The 16,101-nt window shown below is 41.0% G+C and overlaps 1 protein-coding gene across 13 annotated transcripts in view; it reads left to right on the top strand.

Moving 5' to 3' along the window:
* The window catches only part of adgrl2a (adhesion G protein-coupled receptor L2a), a 197,389-nt gene that overhangs the window by 149,004 nt on the left and 32,284 nt on the right, over window positions 1–16,101 (top strand). For all 13 annotated transcript variants that reach the window (XM_024377670.2, XM_024377671.2, XM_024377661.2 and 10 more), the window contains 7 exons: window positions 4,280–4,588; window positions 5,217–5,320; window positions 7,809–7,994; window positions 8,637–8,675; window positions 10,380–10,563; window positions 11,321–11,443; window positions 11,855–12,060. In XM_024377670.2, the coding sequence (XP_024233438.1) occupies window positions 4,280–4,588; window positions 5,217–5,320; window positions 7,809–7,994; window positions 8,637–8,675; window positions 10,380–10,563; window positions 11,321–11,443; window positions 11,855–12,060 (1,151 nt within the window). The remainder of the gene's footprint in view (window positions 1–4,279; window positions 4,589–5,216; window positions 5,321–7,808; window positions 7,995–8,636; window positions 8,676–10,379; window positions 10,564–11,320; window positions 11,444–11,854; window positions 12,061–16,101) is intronic.

The raw sequence follows: 16,101 nt of genomic DNA on the forward strand, positions 1-16,101 counted from the left end.
ACAAAACAATGGAGATGATCGTGGACTTCAGGAAACAGCAGAGGGAGCATCCCCTATCCACATCGACGGGACAGTTGTGGAGAAGGTGGAAAGTTTGAATTTCCCCGGCGTATACATCACGGATAAACTGAAATGGTCCACTCACACAGACAGCGTGGTGAAGAAGGCTCAACAGTGCCTCTTCAACCTCAGGAGGCTTGTCACCAAAAACAACCTTTTGTCTTGTCACCAAAAACATTCACAGACTTTTAAAAATGCAATTCGAGAGCATCCTGTCGGGCTGTATCACCGCTTGGTACGGCAACTGCTCTGCCCACAACCGCAAGGCTCTCCAGAGGGTTGTGAGGTCTGCACAACACATCACCGGGGGCAAACTACCTGCCCTCCAGGACACCTACACCACCCGATGTCACAGGAAGGCCAAAAAGACGATCAAGGACCATCAAGGACCCCGCTATCATCCAGAAGGCGACGTCAGTACAAGTGCATCAAAGCTGGGACCGAGAGACTGAAAAACAGCTTCTATCTCAAGGCCATCAGAGTGTTAAGCAGCCATCACTAACATTGAGTGGATGTTCCAACATACTGACTCAAATCTGCAGCCACTTTATTAATTAAAAATTGGATGTAATAAATGTATCACTCGTCACTTTAAACAATGCCACTTTATATATGTATATTCTGTACTCTATACCATCTACTGCATCTTGCCTATGCCATTTGGCCATCGCTAATCCGTATATTTATATGTACATATTCTTATTAATTCCTTTACACTTGTGTGTATGTATAAGGTAGTTGTGAAATTGTTAGATTACTTGTTAGATATTGCTGCATGGTCCTAACTAGAAGCTCAAGCATTTCGCTACACTCACATTAACATCTGCTAACCATGTGTATGTGACCAATAAAATTTGATTTATGGACATTGTATGGCTGTGTGCTCGAATTTATACAATTGTCAGCAACGGGTGTGGCCTAATCAACCAAATTGAAGGGGTGTCCAGGTACTTTTGTATATATTGTGTACCTAATGGAGAGCTCTAGAGGAGAAAGAATGCTACTCAATTTTGGAGCTGGGACAATAAACCCGAAAATTATCAACACCGTCCGATTATCCACGACATTTTGCTGATATCGTTCATTATGATAATAAGCCTTTAATAGAGAAATGTGAAGTTTAAAATGTTTGCTAATATGGGTGATTGTTGGGATAATTGATAGCTACAACATTCAATCTAGCACTAGTAGTTTGAAGGGTAATAAATACAAAATGTGCACATTATTATTAACTTATTGTTCTATGTATAGTTATCGTATTGATTCAGTCAATTTATCGTGATATGGATTTTTGTCTATTTTGCTCCACTCTACAGTCAGTTAGCCTAGCCTCATTTAATTGCCTCGCTGTTATTGTGCTGAACCCACGCGGCAGATTGTAGGAACAGACTTCAATTAGATGCAATTGGACATCTTTTAGCAAAAGGGCAGTTCCAAGGTAACGGAACTACGCTGAGCCTGCAGACAGGAGAAGTGACATTAACTGGAGAGAGACGAGGGGGAGGGGGGGAAGAGTGAGTGGGAGGGGTTTTACAGACTGTTTTTACATTTGCTTTGACCACCAGACGACAGAAAGAGAAAGAAAACAGTTATCAGCTGAACATAACAGTATGCCAGCGGAAGGGAGGACTGTACAGGTGATCCAACTGTGGTTTATGACTATTATGATTGCCTATTGTAAGCAATTCAATTGCAACAATTCTGTTGCGAATTGGTAACAGCATTAGGGAAAATCTGTAACAGAATTTTTAGTTTTTAGTGCATTTTTTACCCCCCCCTCCCCCCTTAGACCGCTGCGCCACTCGGGGGGCCACCAGAATTTTGAAAATACAAAATACATGTCAGTAAAAGCATCATAACTAAATGGCAAGTCTACCTTTACTTTTTACTTCTGTGAACTTTTAAAGATATGAGGGTTTTCGGTAGCGCTATTTCAAAGCACATAGCAATTTTTCTTAAACTTACAGAAGGCAAATCATTTCTCAAACTAAATATGTTTTGATATAAGTTGGCAGGGGTCTTTACTTCAACATGATTGTTGTTGTTGTATTTATACTACCTTTTTAAGACTTTTTATGGTAGATGGTAGAATACCCCTTTTCCGTCTGTTTGACCAGAAATCAAAGCCTTGGCTTATTCCTCATATTTAAAATTAATGAAACATGTATATCTGCTTTAATTTCTCAAAAATCTAGGCCCTTAGCTTTCATTTGACACTAAATTTAACATGCTCCTGTGAACTTCAAATGTTGGTGCTTAAGGGTCCTTTTACATGGAAGTGACCATAACTAGAGCAAGGAGTTAGAGTGCTGCATCAAGTCTGTACAAGGATCTGCTCTCTGAAGAGAGGTGTGGACATAATATCATTAGCTAACATGCTCAAGGAATGTATTTGAATCATAGCACTGCACATGCATCTTGATGTATTGGGGAGTGAACCCGTCATCTTCAATAACTCCAAACATCAAGGATTCATGTTGTGTTTTCACATCAATCTGACTTCTGTCCGAAGGAGGAAAAGATGTAAACATTTTCTCATCCAAAGAGTATAGAGAGAACTTAAATCATTCATGGCTTTTATCCAACTACCTCCTGGCCTAACATGATGTAAATACTGTTGATAATACACTTATTATGTGTCAAGCGATGTTCAACCAGTAGACCTGCATAATCTGCAGAGGTAGCTTGTCTACATGTGGACAGTATATGTGAAATACAAAGGACTGAATAGTTATTTTCAGTAGTTTACCTGGGCTTTCAAATGATGCATTTATATTACAGCCAACTTTACCATCAAGCTCCGTATCAAAACATCCAGTCAGCTGAGAACTTCTCCATGTCACCATTTCAGGTCTGAGGTCTGTGTCTCAGTCAGGAAGCATCATGTAGAGGCAGTTACTGAAGCCAAGACTGGGGTGCTTTCCAAATGGCACCCTATTCTCTATATAGTGTATATAATTTTAACCAGGGCCTATAGGGTTCTGGTCAAATGTATTGAACTATGTTGGGAGTAGAGTGCCATTGCGGACCCGCTTGGGCTCCCGCTAGGCAGGAAGCGCATTGACTTGTCTCCAATGGTCAATAGAGACTAACTCGCAGCAGGTAGCAAGCTAACCAGCCAACTTCAAAGAGGGATCCCTTCAGCCTGGGCTGTGCTGAAGTCTTCCATCCACACCATGGGGGCGCTGCCAGGCAAACTATTTCCATCAGCCCAGTCCCATTATTCAATTGAAGCGATAGATATGGTGGTGATGTCTGTCTTCCCTGGAAGCGAGAGCTTCGCACTCTCACTCAGTGAGCTCAGTAGTTGTTTAAGTGAATTTGCGTAAATTTACGGGGATAAAACGGCAACAGCAAATACCATTTTAAAGTCCTCCATGTTACGGACAACTTAATGGGATAATAAAAGGGATAAAATTCCTCGCACATCATTTTGTGTTCAAAATTGTATTATATTGCTAAACTCTCGCTTCAGTACCTTGAGATGTGAACAGATGTATAGCAAATGACTGGTTTATGGTTATCACCGTTTCACTGGATGAAACACTCATCCACTTACAGGAAATACAGTTATAATAGTACTAGTACAACAAAAGAAATGTCAGCCATAGGCCCTGTAATACTTCAGAAATGTATAATTTCATCCCTGTTTCCTTGAGGTAAGCACAGATCTATAATTGATGGATAGGTGTAAGCAAGGTCGCCAACCTATTGCTTTCAACAATCCAACCAATTCCGAGCTGTGATTATTTCAGAAGGCAAGGAGGGATGTATTTGAATGTGGTGTTTCCTTTTCTCTCCTGACTGAAACGTATTGTTTTTGCCCTTGGCACATAACACATACCGGCTTTATCAAAATGTGGGGCGAGTAAGGAAAACAACCACCGAATGAATGTTCCGACAACAAAACGACACACACGGGCTCCTTGTTTCTCTGTCAAAATGTAATCAGCCATGCCTCATAGTCTCTCAGGCAAGAGTGACTGCCAGGCAGGAAGATGTTACAGTAATTATTGTCTTGTTCGGTGCAGACTGAGTGCCTTGAATAAGATATAGTCCAGGGGAAAGCAAATATATTTACACAAAGCACTCCCAGCTCCACATTTGTGTGTAGCCACCATTGTGTGTAGCCAGTTTTGTACCAGGTGTGTTTTGAAAGAACGAGAACAGAATGACTTGGGCGAGCTAAAATGAGACGACGTTATCATTTTCTCCCCAGCTCCACCTCTCTCCGAAGCGACCTCGGCGCCGGCTGAGCCTCTCCGAACGACAACCACCACAACAACCACCACAGCAGCACGCAACAAAGGCGTAGCAAACACCATGACCACAACAGGGCCCAAGGAGGGTAACAACAGAGGAGGGCCCAAACCCCCTCTGGAGGTTCCCCAGACCACCGCCCAGCCGCCTCTGGAGTCCTTCCCCCTACCAGAGCGCTTCTGTGAGACCACGGAAAAGAGGGACATCGTGTGGCCTCAGACCCAGAGGGGCATGTTAGTAGAGAGGCCTTGCCCCAAGGGGACCCGAGGTAAGCAGAGGGTTTACCCTTAGGGCATTAGCTACTGTTTATCACCATGATGAGTGGTTGGAGAGATGAGATCGCTTGTGTGTTTTTGTTACCTGCACAGTATGTTATTGTTTCTGACAATCATTTATTGATAGATTCAATTCGTGCAGGACTGTATAGGGAATCAACAAGATTTTGAATTTGTATTTTTACAGTTGTGTAAATAATTCACTGCATTGTTATAGGTCAAAATAGTATTTGGCAATGTGAAGCCAGTGTGTTGAAGGGAACTGGCTCAGCTGTTTCCCCAAGCTTGATTGAAGATGTTCAGGCCTTATTGGATTGTGTGTGAAATTGTGTTATCATTCAGGGTTCATTAGATGTTGATGTAATTGGAACGGAAGGAAAAGTCTTATTATTACTTAATTTGTAGTGAAACTGGCCCTGGGAGAATATAGTCAGTATTTATGGTAAATTACCAGCTATTGATGTAAAGACAACAATTAAATGCAGTGTATATAGGATTTTGGAGGTTAGGTTGGTTTAACACAATGAGGTATATGGCTAATATAGCATGACATAATCCAATGTAGTTTCTAATATATATATCTTATATAACTGAGCTATTGTAAATGTATTTTCTTGACAGGCACCGCCTCTTATTTATGTGTACTTGCCACGGGGACCTGGCACCCAAAGGGCCCTGATCTCAGCAACTGCACTTCCCACTGGGTCAACCAAGTAGCGCAGAAGGTATGTATGAGCTGTACTACCTTAATGTTTTGAGCTACAGTATACAGTCGGAAGTTTATATACACTTAGGTTGGAGTCATTAAAACGTGTTTTTTCAACCACTCCACAAATGTATTGTGAACCAACTATAGTTTTGGCAAGTCGGTTAGGATATCTACTTCGTGCATGACACAAGTCATTTTTCCAACAATGGTTTACAGAAAGATTATTTTTACAGTGGCTTAGAATTGTACATACACTAAGTTGACTGTGCCTTTAAACAGCTTGGAAAATTCCAGAAAATTATGTCATGTCTTTAGAAGCTTCTGATAAGGCTAATTGACATAATTTGCTTGACATCATGGGAAAATCAAAAGAAATCAGCCAAGACCTCAGAAAAACATTGTAGACCTCTACAAGTCTGGTTCATCCTTGGGAGCAATTTCCAAATGCCTGAAGGTACCACGTTCATCTGTACAAACAATTGTACGCTATTATAAACACCATGGGATCACACAGCCGTTATACCGCTCAGGAAGGAGATGCGTTCTGTTTCCTAGAGATGAACGTACTTTGGTGTGAAGAGTGCAAATCAATCCCAGAACAACGGCAAATGACCTTGTGAAGATGCTGGAGGAAACAGGTACAAATGTATCTATATCCACAGTAAAACAAGTCCTATATCGACATAACCTGAAAGGCCGCTCAGCAAGGAAGAAGCCACTGCTTAAAACTGCCATAAAAAAGCCAGACTACGGTTTGCAACTACACATGGGGACAAAGATCGTACTTTTTGGAGAAATGTCCTCTGGTCTGATGAATCAAAAATAGAACTGTTTGGCCGTAATGACCATCGTTATGTTTGGAGGAAATACGGGGAGGCTTGCAAGCCGAATAACAACATTCCAACAGTGAAGCACAGGGGTGGCTGCATCATGTTGTGGGGGTGGTTTGCGGCAGGAGGGACTGGTGCACTTCACAAAATAGATGGCATCATGAGGCAGGAAAATTATGTGGATATATTGAAGCAACGTCTCAAGACATCAGTCAGGAAGTTTAAGCTTGGGTCTTTCCAAATGGACATTGACCCCAAGCATACTTCCAAAGTTGTGGCAAAATGGCTTAAGGACAACAAAGTCAAGGTTTTGGAGTGATCATCACAAAACCCTGACCCCAGTCCTATAGAAAATGTGTGGGCAGAACTGAAAAAGCATGTGCGAATAAGGAGGCCTACAAACCTGACTCAGTTACACCAGCTCTGTCTGGAGGATTGGGCCAAAATTCACCCAATTTATTGTGGGAATCTTGTGGAAGGCTACCCGCAACGTTTGACCCAAGTTAAACAATTTAAAGGCAATGCTACCGAATACTAATTGAGTGTATGTAACCTTCTGATGTGATCAATGTGATAAAAGAAATAAAAGCTGAAATAAATCATTCAATCTATTATTATTCGGACATTTCACATTCTTAAAATAAAGTGGTGATCCTAACTGACATAAAACAGGGAATTTTTACAAGGATTAAATGTCAGGAATTGTGAAAAACTGAGTTTTTAAATGTATTTGGCTAAGGTGTATGTAAACTTTTGACTTCAACTGTAAGTAAATGTACTAATTCCCTTAAAATACTGTAGGTACTGCGATGCTTGAAGTGGAATGAAAATGGTGCCTGTAATCATTTTAATCTTACAGTAGTGGTGCTCATATTTTATAGTTGATAAGAGGTACCGGTAATCTGTACCAGTTTGAACTGGCTCAATTTAAGCACTGCGCTCTAATAATTGTATATGCCTCTTTCCCTTATATGGCACCTCTTTCCTTTCATCTTCCACCATTTATGATGATTAAAGAGTCAAAATAGCCGCGGGCCATCCACTAGGTTGCGCTGTCTGCTGTTTGTTCTGATAAGTGACTCAGACATAGAATGTCTAGTAATTTAAGCACGACGGACGACCCTTCATCATTTTGTACTCTTGTGTTCACTTCCATCAAATGAGAAATACAGCACCCCGAGGAGGGTTATTAAGTGTAATTAGTCACCCATCTCTCCAGACTGGCGTTATATGGGGCAGCTCATCCTAGAATGACCTCACGTCAGAACGGGAGGGAGAGAGCCTCATCGTCTGGTGGAATATTCCCTTAGTCTGGTCCCAGATCTGTATGTGATTAAGCCAATAGCATAATAATCATATTCAGAGGACTACAAACAGATCTGGGTACAGTCCTTAGCAAAGTTGATACTACCAGCCATTTCTGCTGCCCATTTTAAAACATCTAAAGCCATAACAAATACCTTAGTATAAAAAAAATTTCATGCTTATAACAAGTCTTAAGCCTATAACATCGCTGTAAGAATATCAAATTCAATAAAATTTCTAAAATCCCAAATAGCTAGCATTGCAGAGGCAAAAGCACAGCGGCCAGGAAAAACTCCCTAGAAGTAGCCTGAGAAAACACCTAGAGAGGAACCAGGTTCAGTGTTACAAATATATTTTTTATCGCTCCAGATCCGTAGTGGTGAGAACGCTGCCAACCTGGCCAACGAGCTGGCGAAGCACACCAAAGGACCCATCTTTGCCGGCGACGTGAGTTCATCAGTCCGACTGATGGAACAGCTGGTCGACATCCTGGATGCTCAGCTTCAGGAGCTGAGACCCAGCGAGAAAGACTCTGCGGGCCGCAGTTTTAACAAGGTAACTGATTTTCCACCCTTTCAAAATGGCTGCCACTTGACATCTTCATTCCCCTATCACGTACTGTGCTTTATGGAGATAAATAGCACTGCCATTTCTCCCCACCAGCAATCTCTCTGGATCTGAGTCACCGCTAGACGTTTTGTGATGCTTCAAGTTAGGAGAAATGTGATTCCTTCTAGTCAGTGAAATTAGTGGTTCTATTTTATTAATATTCCTCATATTATGTCTGTTCCTCTCTCCCTTTCTTTCAAAGTCAGACAAATGTACTCAAGCAAATAAAGAAACAGCAAACCAATTAGGATATTAAATTATATGTACTGAAATGCAATAAGATCATGTTATTCCCTGACATATTTGTACACCTGAAGTAATTGCTGTAATTGCCTCAACCAAGGCTTGTTCTGTGAAGTCTCTGGTGTATTTTAGAGAAATACATCATGCCACAAATGGAAGTGAGGACTCTTTTGTCTGGAACCTGCAGGTTGCGTAGCCTAAAGCATGAGGAAGGAGAAAGCCAGCTGAAAGGGGGGGAGTGATCAGTCAGAAAATAATCGAAGCCTTGAACACTTGTTCTCAAGTTTCTACATTTTGCTAATTGTGTGTTTCTTTGTTTTATCTTTTTTCTACCTAATGAAAAAGCTTCAAAAACGAGAAAGGACATGCAGGGCATACATGAAGGTATCTGATCTATGCTAATGTACTACACTCTGCTTCTCTGCACCTCCCTCCCTCCCCTCCACTCCCCTGCTCAGCAGCATGTACCCTCGGCATTGTCATGTAGCCTCTCCCCCCTCTCTCTGTGCTTCCTGCATTTTGGAGTAATTGCTTCCACACAGCCATAATTGTGCCAAAGGTGCACGCTAAGTGGCCGAGACATCATTGGCAGTTACCAAACCTTATATTTACAGGAGGATTTGGTTTTGTTTTTCGCTTATCTTTGTCTTCCATTGAATGGTCCTTTCTCTTTTTGCTTTAAGAATGTACATGCCTAAATAAGTAACACAGGGATTCACAAACTGCATTTCATGGCTAAAATATGGGTAATTTCATATATAAAGTTAGCCTGTGTGACTTTTAAGGCACACATTCCTTTTTACAGTCACCTCCGATTCTGCGAGTCTCCTCAATAGAAAAGCCCATTACATTGCTACAGAGCTAAGGATAGCTGTACTTATAAGACTCTCTTTCCACCTGTGATGTATTCAAACCTTTGTCTTCCTCGGCCACACTCTGACCTTTAGCATGTTAATTCATGACTGTTCATTCATCAGGGCACAGATTTTAATTTGTGTCATATATTAGAGGCACAAATCTGCGCTTTCCATTGGACTAATAAGGCTGGTGGGGGCAAACCAATTTGTGTCCTTCTCCTTTTAATAGTTCCAGTGGCCTGCCGCTCTAAGTATTTTGGCCATATCGCTTCTCTGGCCATTAGGGACTTCTCAACATCCTTCTCCACCTGCCTCCAAAGTCAAGCTCTCTGACATCCAGATCAATCCTCAGGGACGGTGTTAAAATTGATCAGGTTAATTAGTCCTTAGATGGCCATACTTGTTAAAAAGAAGAATTTTAGCTAGTAGCTACTATCCTTTCTCCCCAAATGTCTCATTATCGTCATCTCATTCATATTATTATTATTTTTTGTTGCAAATTTCCAGTGCATTGCATGTTTCTGTGTTTCTGTGGCACATGGGTCTATTTTTTGTTAGTGAGAGAAGATTTGAAATATGTATTTGACTAGATGACAGTGTGTGTGAGTGGGATGCTGTGTCGGCAGTATTTGATATACAATATAGTTGATGGGAAGTCACATTAGCCATCCGTGCTAGCTAGAGGAACCGGGCCCCCATTGATTACCTGATTAGTCTGATTGATTTGATAATTTTTTTAGGAGATCCCACTAGCGTCTGTATGTACTTTATCTACTGCCTGTGGAGTTCTAGCGACTGGCTAAACAGCTTGGATTTAATATTTCAAAATGCATAATGTTTTGGTTTGCTCAATTATTTGAGCTGTTTAATAGTGTTAAATGTTTATTATACAATACATTATAAAGATTAGCTGATAAAAAAAAGTGTCCAAGAAACATTGAAACACCCCTCAGTTTTAAACATATTCAATTATCTGCTTGAATGCACAGCAAATCACAAGAATTTACACCACATTGATACAGAGAAGATACTTGTGTGGAGCATTTGTTTAGCACTTACTCAAAACCCAAAACATTTTTTTTATGATCGTCCATAATATGTCAATGGGATTGCTTCGCCATGCATTATCAAAGCTATTCATATGACTCCCCTCTATTTTTTTGCTTATGACAATTACTGTAGTTGAATGTTTTCAGAATTGCTTACACATCTCTTTTTCTGATGGACACAGGCCATTGTAGACACAGTTGACAACCTTCTAAGACCAGAGGCTCTGAAGTCCTGGCATGATATGAACAGCACGGAACAGACACATGCTGCTACTATGTTACTGGATACCCTAGAGGAAGGAGCGTTCGTCCTTGCCGACAACCTAATGGAGCCGGCTATTGTGAAAGTACCCGCTGATAATATAAGTAAGTAATTGAATTCCCGGTAAACAAATAATAAAGCACGGCCAGTGATTTGAATGCAATCAGTCGTTTTTGATGCTGTATGCATATTTCAACTACTCATGTGAAGAAAGAAAATGAGTCTGTTCAATGAGTTCAGTCACAATGTACATGTAAAACAAAGTGATGAATTTCAGACAATTTCCAGGTTAATAGATTGGGAGGACTTGGTTTATAAATGCGTAGGTCTGCCCCATGTAATTCTATACATTAATGTGAACATCACCCTACTGCGGAGACCTAGTAAAAACAGTGTTTAGACCCTGTCTCCTCCTTTAACCTCAAAGCTCTCGGGACATGAGAGGGAATGAATGTAAAATGTTTCACTGTGCATTGCAACAACATTTCTTCTTTTTTTTATTCAAATGCTGCAGTTTTATCTTGTACATCCAGTCTTTCACCGGATTTTCACAAGTGTACTGTATCCCACAAAGGGACTCAACAGGAGCTAAAGGATCACCTTGGTTCTGACATTTTAACTCGGCAGCAACATTGTTGTTGCATAGAATCACTTGAACAATGTCTTCAGTGGCTGTAGTACCTAACACCCCCGCACTCTTGCTTCGCCTTAGGAATGTAAGCAACCACGTCCTGGGCATCAACATTTTCTTTTTTATTGCCCTCGTCTTACTCAAAACACACTGTAACGTCTGGTATCTCTCTCTCCCGGTCTCTCTCTTTTTCTTGTCTCTTTTTTCCCCCTTCATCAACAAAACCCCAGTCCTGGATGTGTATGTGCTCAGCACGGACGGCCAGGTTCAGGATTTCAAATTTCCACAGGCCAGCAAGGGTGGTGTTTCTATCCAGCTGTCGTCCAATACTGTCAAGCTCAACAGTCGGAATGGTAAACCCCATACACTTCCCTCTCAGAAATCTCACTTCATTCACAGGCAGAGCTGCATGCGGGTGTTTATCCCGAGTGTGAGTGTTAGCTCAGACTTTTTGTTCCATTCCAGTGTCTATGAAAAGGTGAAGAGTCTGACGAACCGGTCTGTCAATGCAGCTTGTCAAAACTGACAATGCACAGTGATTACTCAGTGGGACTGTTAGATAGGAGCGACCACTAAGGATTTGAACCCTAAACCCAGCACCATGATATTTTCTGAAGATAACTGACAAGGCCCACTTATGTTCCCCGATGGTCTAATCCGTTTTTTTTTTATTCTCAGCCCTTAGTTTTTTTTAACACTACAGTTACTGCTGCTTTTATTTGGAAGGAACAGCCGCTTACCTATTCTGTTTTTCCTTTCTTCAGGTGTTGCCAAGCTGGTGTTTGTTATGTACAAAAACCTTGGGCAGTTTCTCAGCACTGACAACGCCACGATCAAAATGTCCAACGATGCTTATGGGCGGAATGTGTCGGTGGCCGTAAATTCAGACATCATCGCCGCCTCCATCAACAAAGAGTCCAGTCGTGTGTTCATCACGGACCCTGTGATTTTCACCCTGGAACACATTGACGTAGGTCAATCGTTTAATTCGTTATAAATGCCTGGCTAGGTAAAATGTAAAAGTACAAAGTAAGTCGCTTTGGATTAAAGCATAGTCTAAATGGCATACACAGGTAACTGCCAAAATAAAGGAAACACTCGAGTAAATGACGAATACAAAGTATATTGAAAGAAGGTGCTTCCACACAGGTGTGGTTCCCGAATTAATTAAGCAATTGAAACATCCCATCATGCTTAGGGTCATGTATAAAAATACCCAGTTGGCCATTATTGTAGCTACACGGCTCGAAGAAGAGATATCAGTTACTTTGAAAGAGGGGTCTCAAAGGAGCATGGGCTCCTGAGTGGCGCAGCGGTCTAAGGCACTGCATCTCAGTGCAAGAGGCATCACTACAGACACGGGTTTGAATCCAAGCTGTATCACATCCAGCCGTGATTGGGAGTCCCATAGGGTGGCGGACAATTGGTCGAGGTTTGGCCGGGGTAGGCCATCATTGTAAATAAGAATTTGTTCTTAAATGACTTGCCTAGTTAAATATAAAACAATAAGGGGTTTAAAGCAGTGGTTTCCAAAAATAAATCCCCAGGGCCCCCTTATTTACATTTAAATTGGTTTAGATCATTGTTTATTGAGAGAGCCTATATTAAATAAACCATCATTTTGTTTAATTTGAGGGACCTAGGAAATGTTGTTTTGAAGCTCATTTCCTGCATTTCTTCATTGTCTAACAAGACTCATTACTATTTTAATGATGATAATAATATTAATGAATAAGGAAAATAAAGTCTAGACCCGATTTCCCAAAATGTTATTCCGCTACCAAATATGTTTTATGATAATTTACATGAACCTTCAATTGAATTATACATATTCTGTTTTACAGAAAGTGAATAGATCAATTGATACCAACAGAATCACACATTGTATAAGATTACTACACAAGCAATGTCCAATTTCTTTGAGTCCTCAACTTTAGAAGGTCGTAGGTCAGCTTCTGAATGTCATAGAGTAAAGATCTTACCATGTGTATCAGAGTCGCGTCTTCCTCTGGCATTTTACCACTTGTTTCTAGCCTAAAGAGTCACAGATTTATGTGTTGTTTTAGATCGGTATAGACAATCGCGATCACGTTGGTATACAGTGGGGCAAAAAAGTATTTAGTCAGCCACCAATTGTGCAAGTTCTCCCACTTAAAAAGATGAGAGAGGCCTGTAATTTTCATCATAGGTACACTTCAACTATGACAGACAAAATGAGAGAGAAAAAAATCCAGAAAATCACATTGTAGGATTTTTTATGAATTTATTTGCAAATTATGGTGGAAAATAAGTATTTGGTCAATAACAAAAGTGTATCTCAATACTTTGTTATATACCCTTTGTTGGCAATGACAAGGTTTTCACACACTGTTGCTGGTATTTTGACCCATTCCTCCATGCAGATCTCCTCTAGAGCAGTGATGTTTTTGGGCTGTTGCTGGGAAACACAGACTTTCAACTCCCTCCAAAGATTTTCTATGGGGTTGAGATCTGGAGACTGGCTAGGCCACTCCAGGACCTTGAAATGCTTCTTACGATGCCACTCCTTCGTTGCCCGGGCGGTGTGTTTGGGATCATTGTCATGCTGAAAGACCCAGCCACGTTTCATCTTCAATGCCCTTGCTGATGGAATGAGGTTTTAACTCAAAATCTCACGATACATGGCCACATTCATTCTTTCCTTTACACGGATCAGTCGTCCTGGTCCCTTTGCAGAAAAACAGACCCAAACCATGATGTTTCCCCCCTCATGCTTCACAGTAGGTATGGTGTTCTTTGGATGCAACTCAGCATTCTTTGTCCTCCAAACACGACGAGTTGAGTTTTTACCAAAAAGTTATATTTTGGTTTCATCTGACCATATGACATTCTCCCAATCTTCTTCTGGATCATCCAAAAGCTCTCTAGCAATCTTCAGACGGGCCTGGACATGTACTGGCTTAAGCAGGGGGACACGTCTGTCACTGCAGGATTTGAGTCCCTGGCGACGTAGTGTGTTACTGATGGTAGGCTTTGTTACTTTGGTCCCAGCTCTCTGCAGGTCATTCACTACGTCCCTCTGTGTGGTTCTGGGATTTTTGCTCACCGTTCTTGTGATCATTTTGACCCCACGGGGTGAGATCTTGCGTGGAGCCCCAGATCGAGGGAGATTATCAGGGGTCTTGTATGTCTTCCATTTCCTAATAATTGCTCCACAGTTGATTTCTTCAAACCAAGCTGCTTACCTATTGCAGATTCAGTCTTCCCAGCCTGGTGCAGGTCTACAATTTTGTTTCTGGTGTCCTTTGACAGCTCTTTGGTCTTGGCCATAGTGGAGTTTGGAGTGTGACTGTTTGAGGTTGTGGACAAGTGTCTTTTATACTGATAACAAGTTCAAACAGGTGCCATTAATACAGGTAACGAGTGGAGGACAGAGGAGCCTCTTAAAGAAGAAGTTACAGGTCTGGGAGAGCCAGAAATCTTGCTTGTTTGTAGGTGACCAAATACTTATTTTCCACCATCATTTGCAAATAAATTCATTAAAAATCCTACAATGTGATTTTCTGGATTTTTTTGTCTAATTCTGTCTGTCATAGTTGAAGTGTACCTATGATGAACATTACAGTCCTCTCTCATCTTTCTAAGTGGGAGAACTTGCACAATTGGTGGCTGACTAAATACTTTTTTGCCCAATGTATGTGTGTGTGACTGAGACGAGTAGGTCTTCAATTGGATTGAGATCTGGTGACTGAGATAGACCGATACACACACAGTTTAAAGGGTGTGTGTGTATGTCTCAGTCTCCAGATCTCAACCCAGTAGAACACTTTTCGGAGATTCTGGAGCGGCGCCTGAGACACCGTTTCTACAACCACCAACTAAACACCAAGTGATGGAATTAGTTGTGGAAAAATTGTGTCGCATTTCTCCAATAGAGTTCCAGACACTTGTAGGATCTATCCCAAGGTGCATTGAAGCTGTTCAGGCAGCTCGTGGTGGCCAAACGTCCTATTAAGATACTTTATATTGGTGTTTCCTTTATTTTGTCAGTTACCTGTATATAAATATATATATTTTTAAATTCCACATTTGGTTGTATTACAGACTGAATTCAAAATTGACTAAATAGAGTGTTGAGCCTAGGTGCATCCAATTGCCTTTGATCGTCCTTGAGAACTTCATTGGAGTCCACCTGTGGCCAACTCAATTGTTTGTACATGATTTAGAAAGAAACACACCTGTCTATATGAGGTCCCACAGTTGACATTGCATGTCAGAGTAGGAACTGACTATAGATCTTTGAAAGAGAATTGTGATGAGGAATATACAGTTGAGTTTTAATGACTCCAACCTAAGTGTACGTAAATTTCCGTTTTGTGTACACTAAGGTTGGAGTCATTAAAACTCGTTTTTCAACTACTCCACAAATTTCTTATTAACAAACTATAGTTTTGGCAAGTCTGTTAGGACATCTACTTTGTGCATGACACAAGTATTTTTTCCAACAATTGTTTACAGAAAGATGATTTCACTTATAATTCACTGTATTACAATCACAGTGGGCCTTTAAACAGCTTGGAAAATTCCAGAAAATTATATCATGGCTTTAGAAGCTTCTGATAGGCTAATTGACATAGTCTGAGTCAATTTGAGGTGTACATGTGTATGTATTTCAAGGCCTACCTTCAAAGTCAGTGCCTCTTTGCTTGACATCATGGGAAAATCAAAAGAAATCAGCCAAGACCTCAGAAAAAATTGAAGGCATCCACAAGGCCTCCACAAGCCACGTTCATCTGTACAAACAATAGTAACCAAGTATAAACACCATGGGACCACATAGCCGTCATGCCGCTCAGGAAGGAGATGCGTTCTGTCTCCTAGAGATGAATGTACTCTGGTGATGAAAAAATCCCAGAACAACAGCAAAGGATCTTGTGAAGATGCTGGAGGAAACAGGTACAAAAGTATCTATATCCACAGTAAAACGAGTCCTATATCAACATAACCTGAAAGGCCGCTCAGCAAGGAAGAA

Source organism: Oncorhynchus tshawytscha, linkage group LG18, assembly GCF_018296145.1.
Source record: "Oncorhynchus tshawytscha isolate Ot180627B linkage group LG18, Otsh_v2.0, whole genome shotgun sequence".
In the NCBI taxonomy this organism is placed as follows: Eukaryota; Metazoa; Chordata; class Actinopteri; order Salmoniformes; family Salmonidae; genus Oncorhynchus; species Oncorhynchus tshawytscha.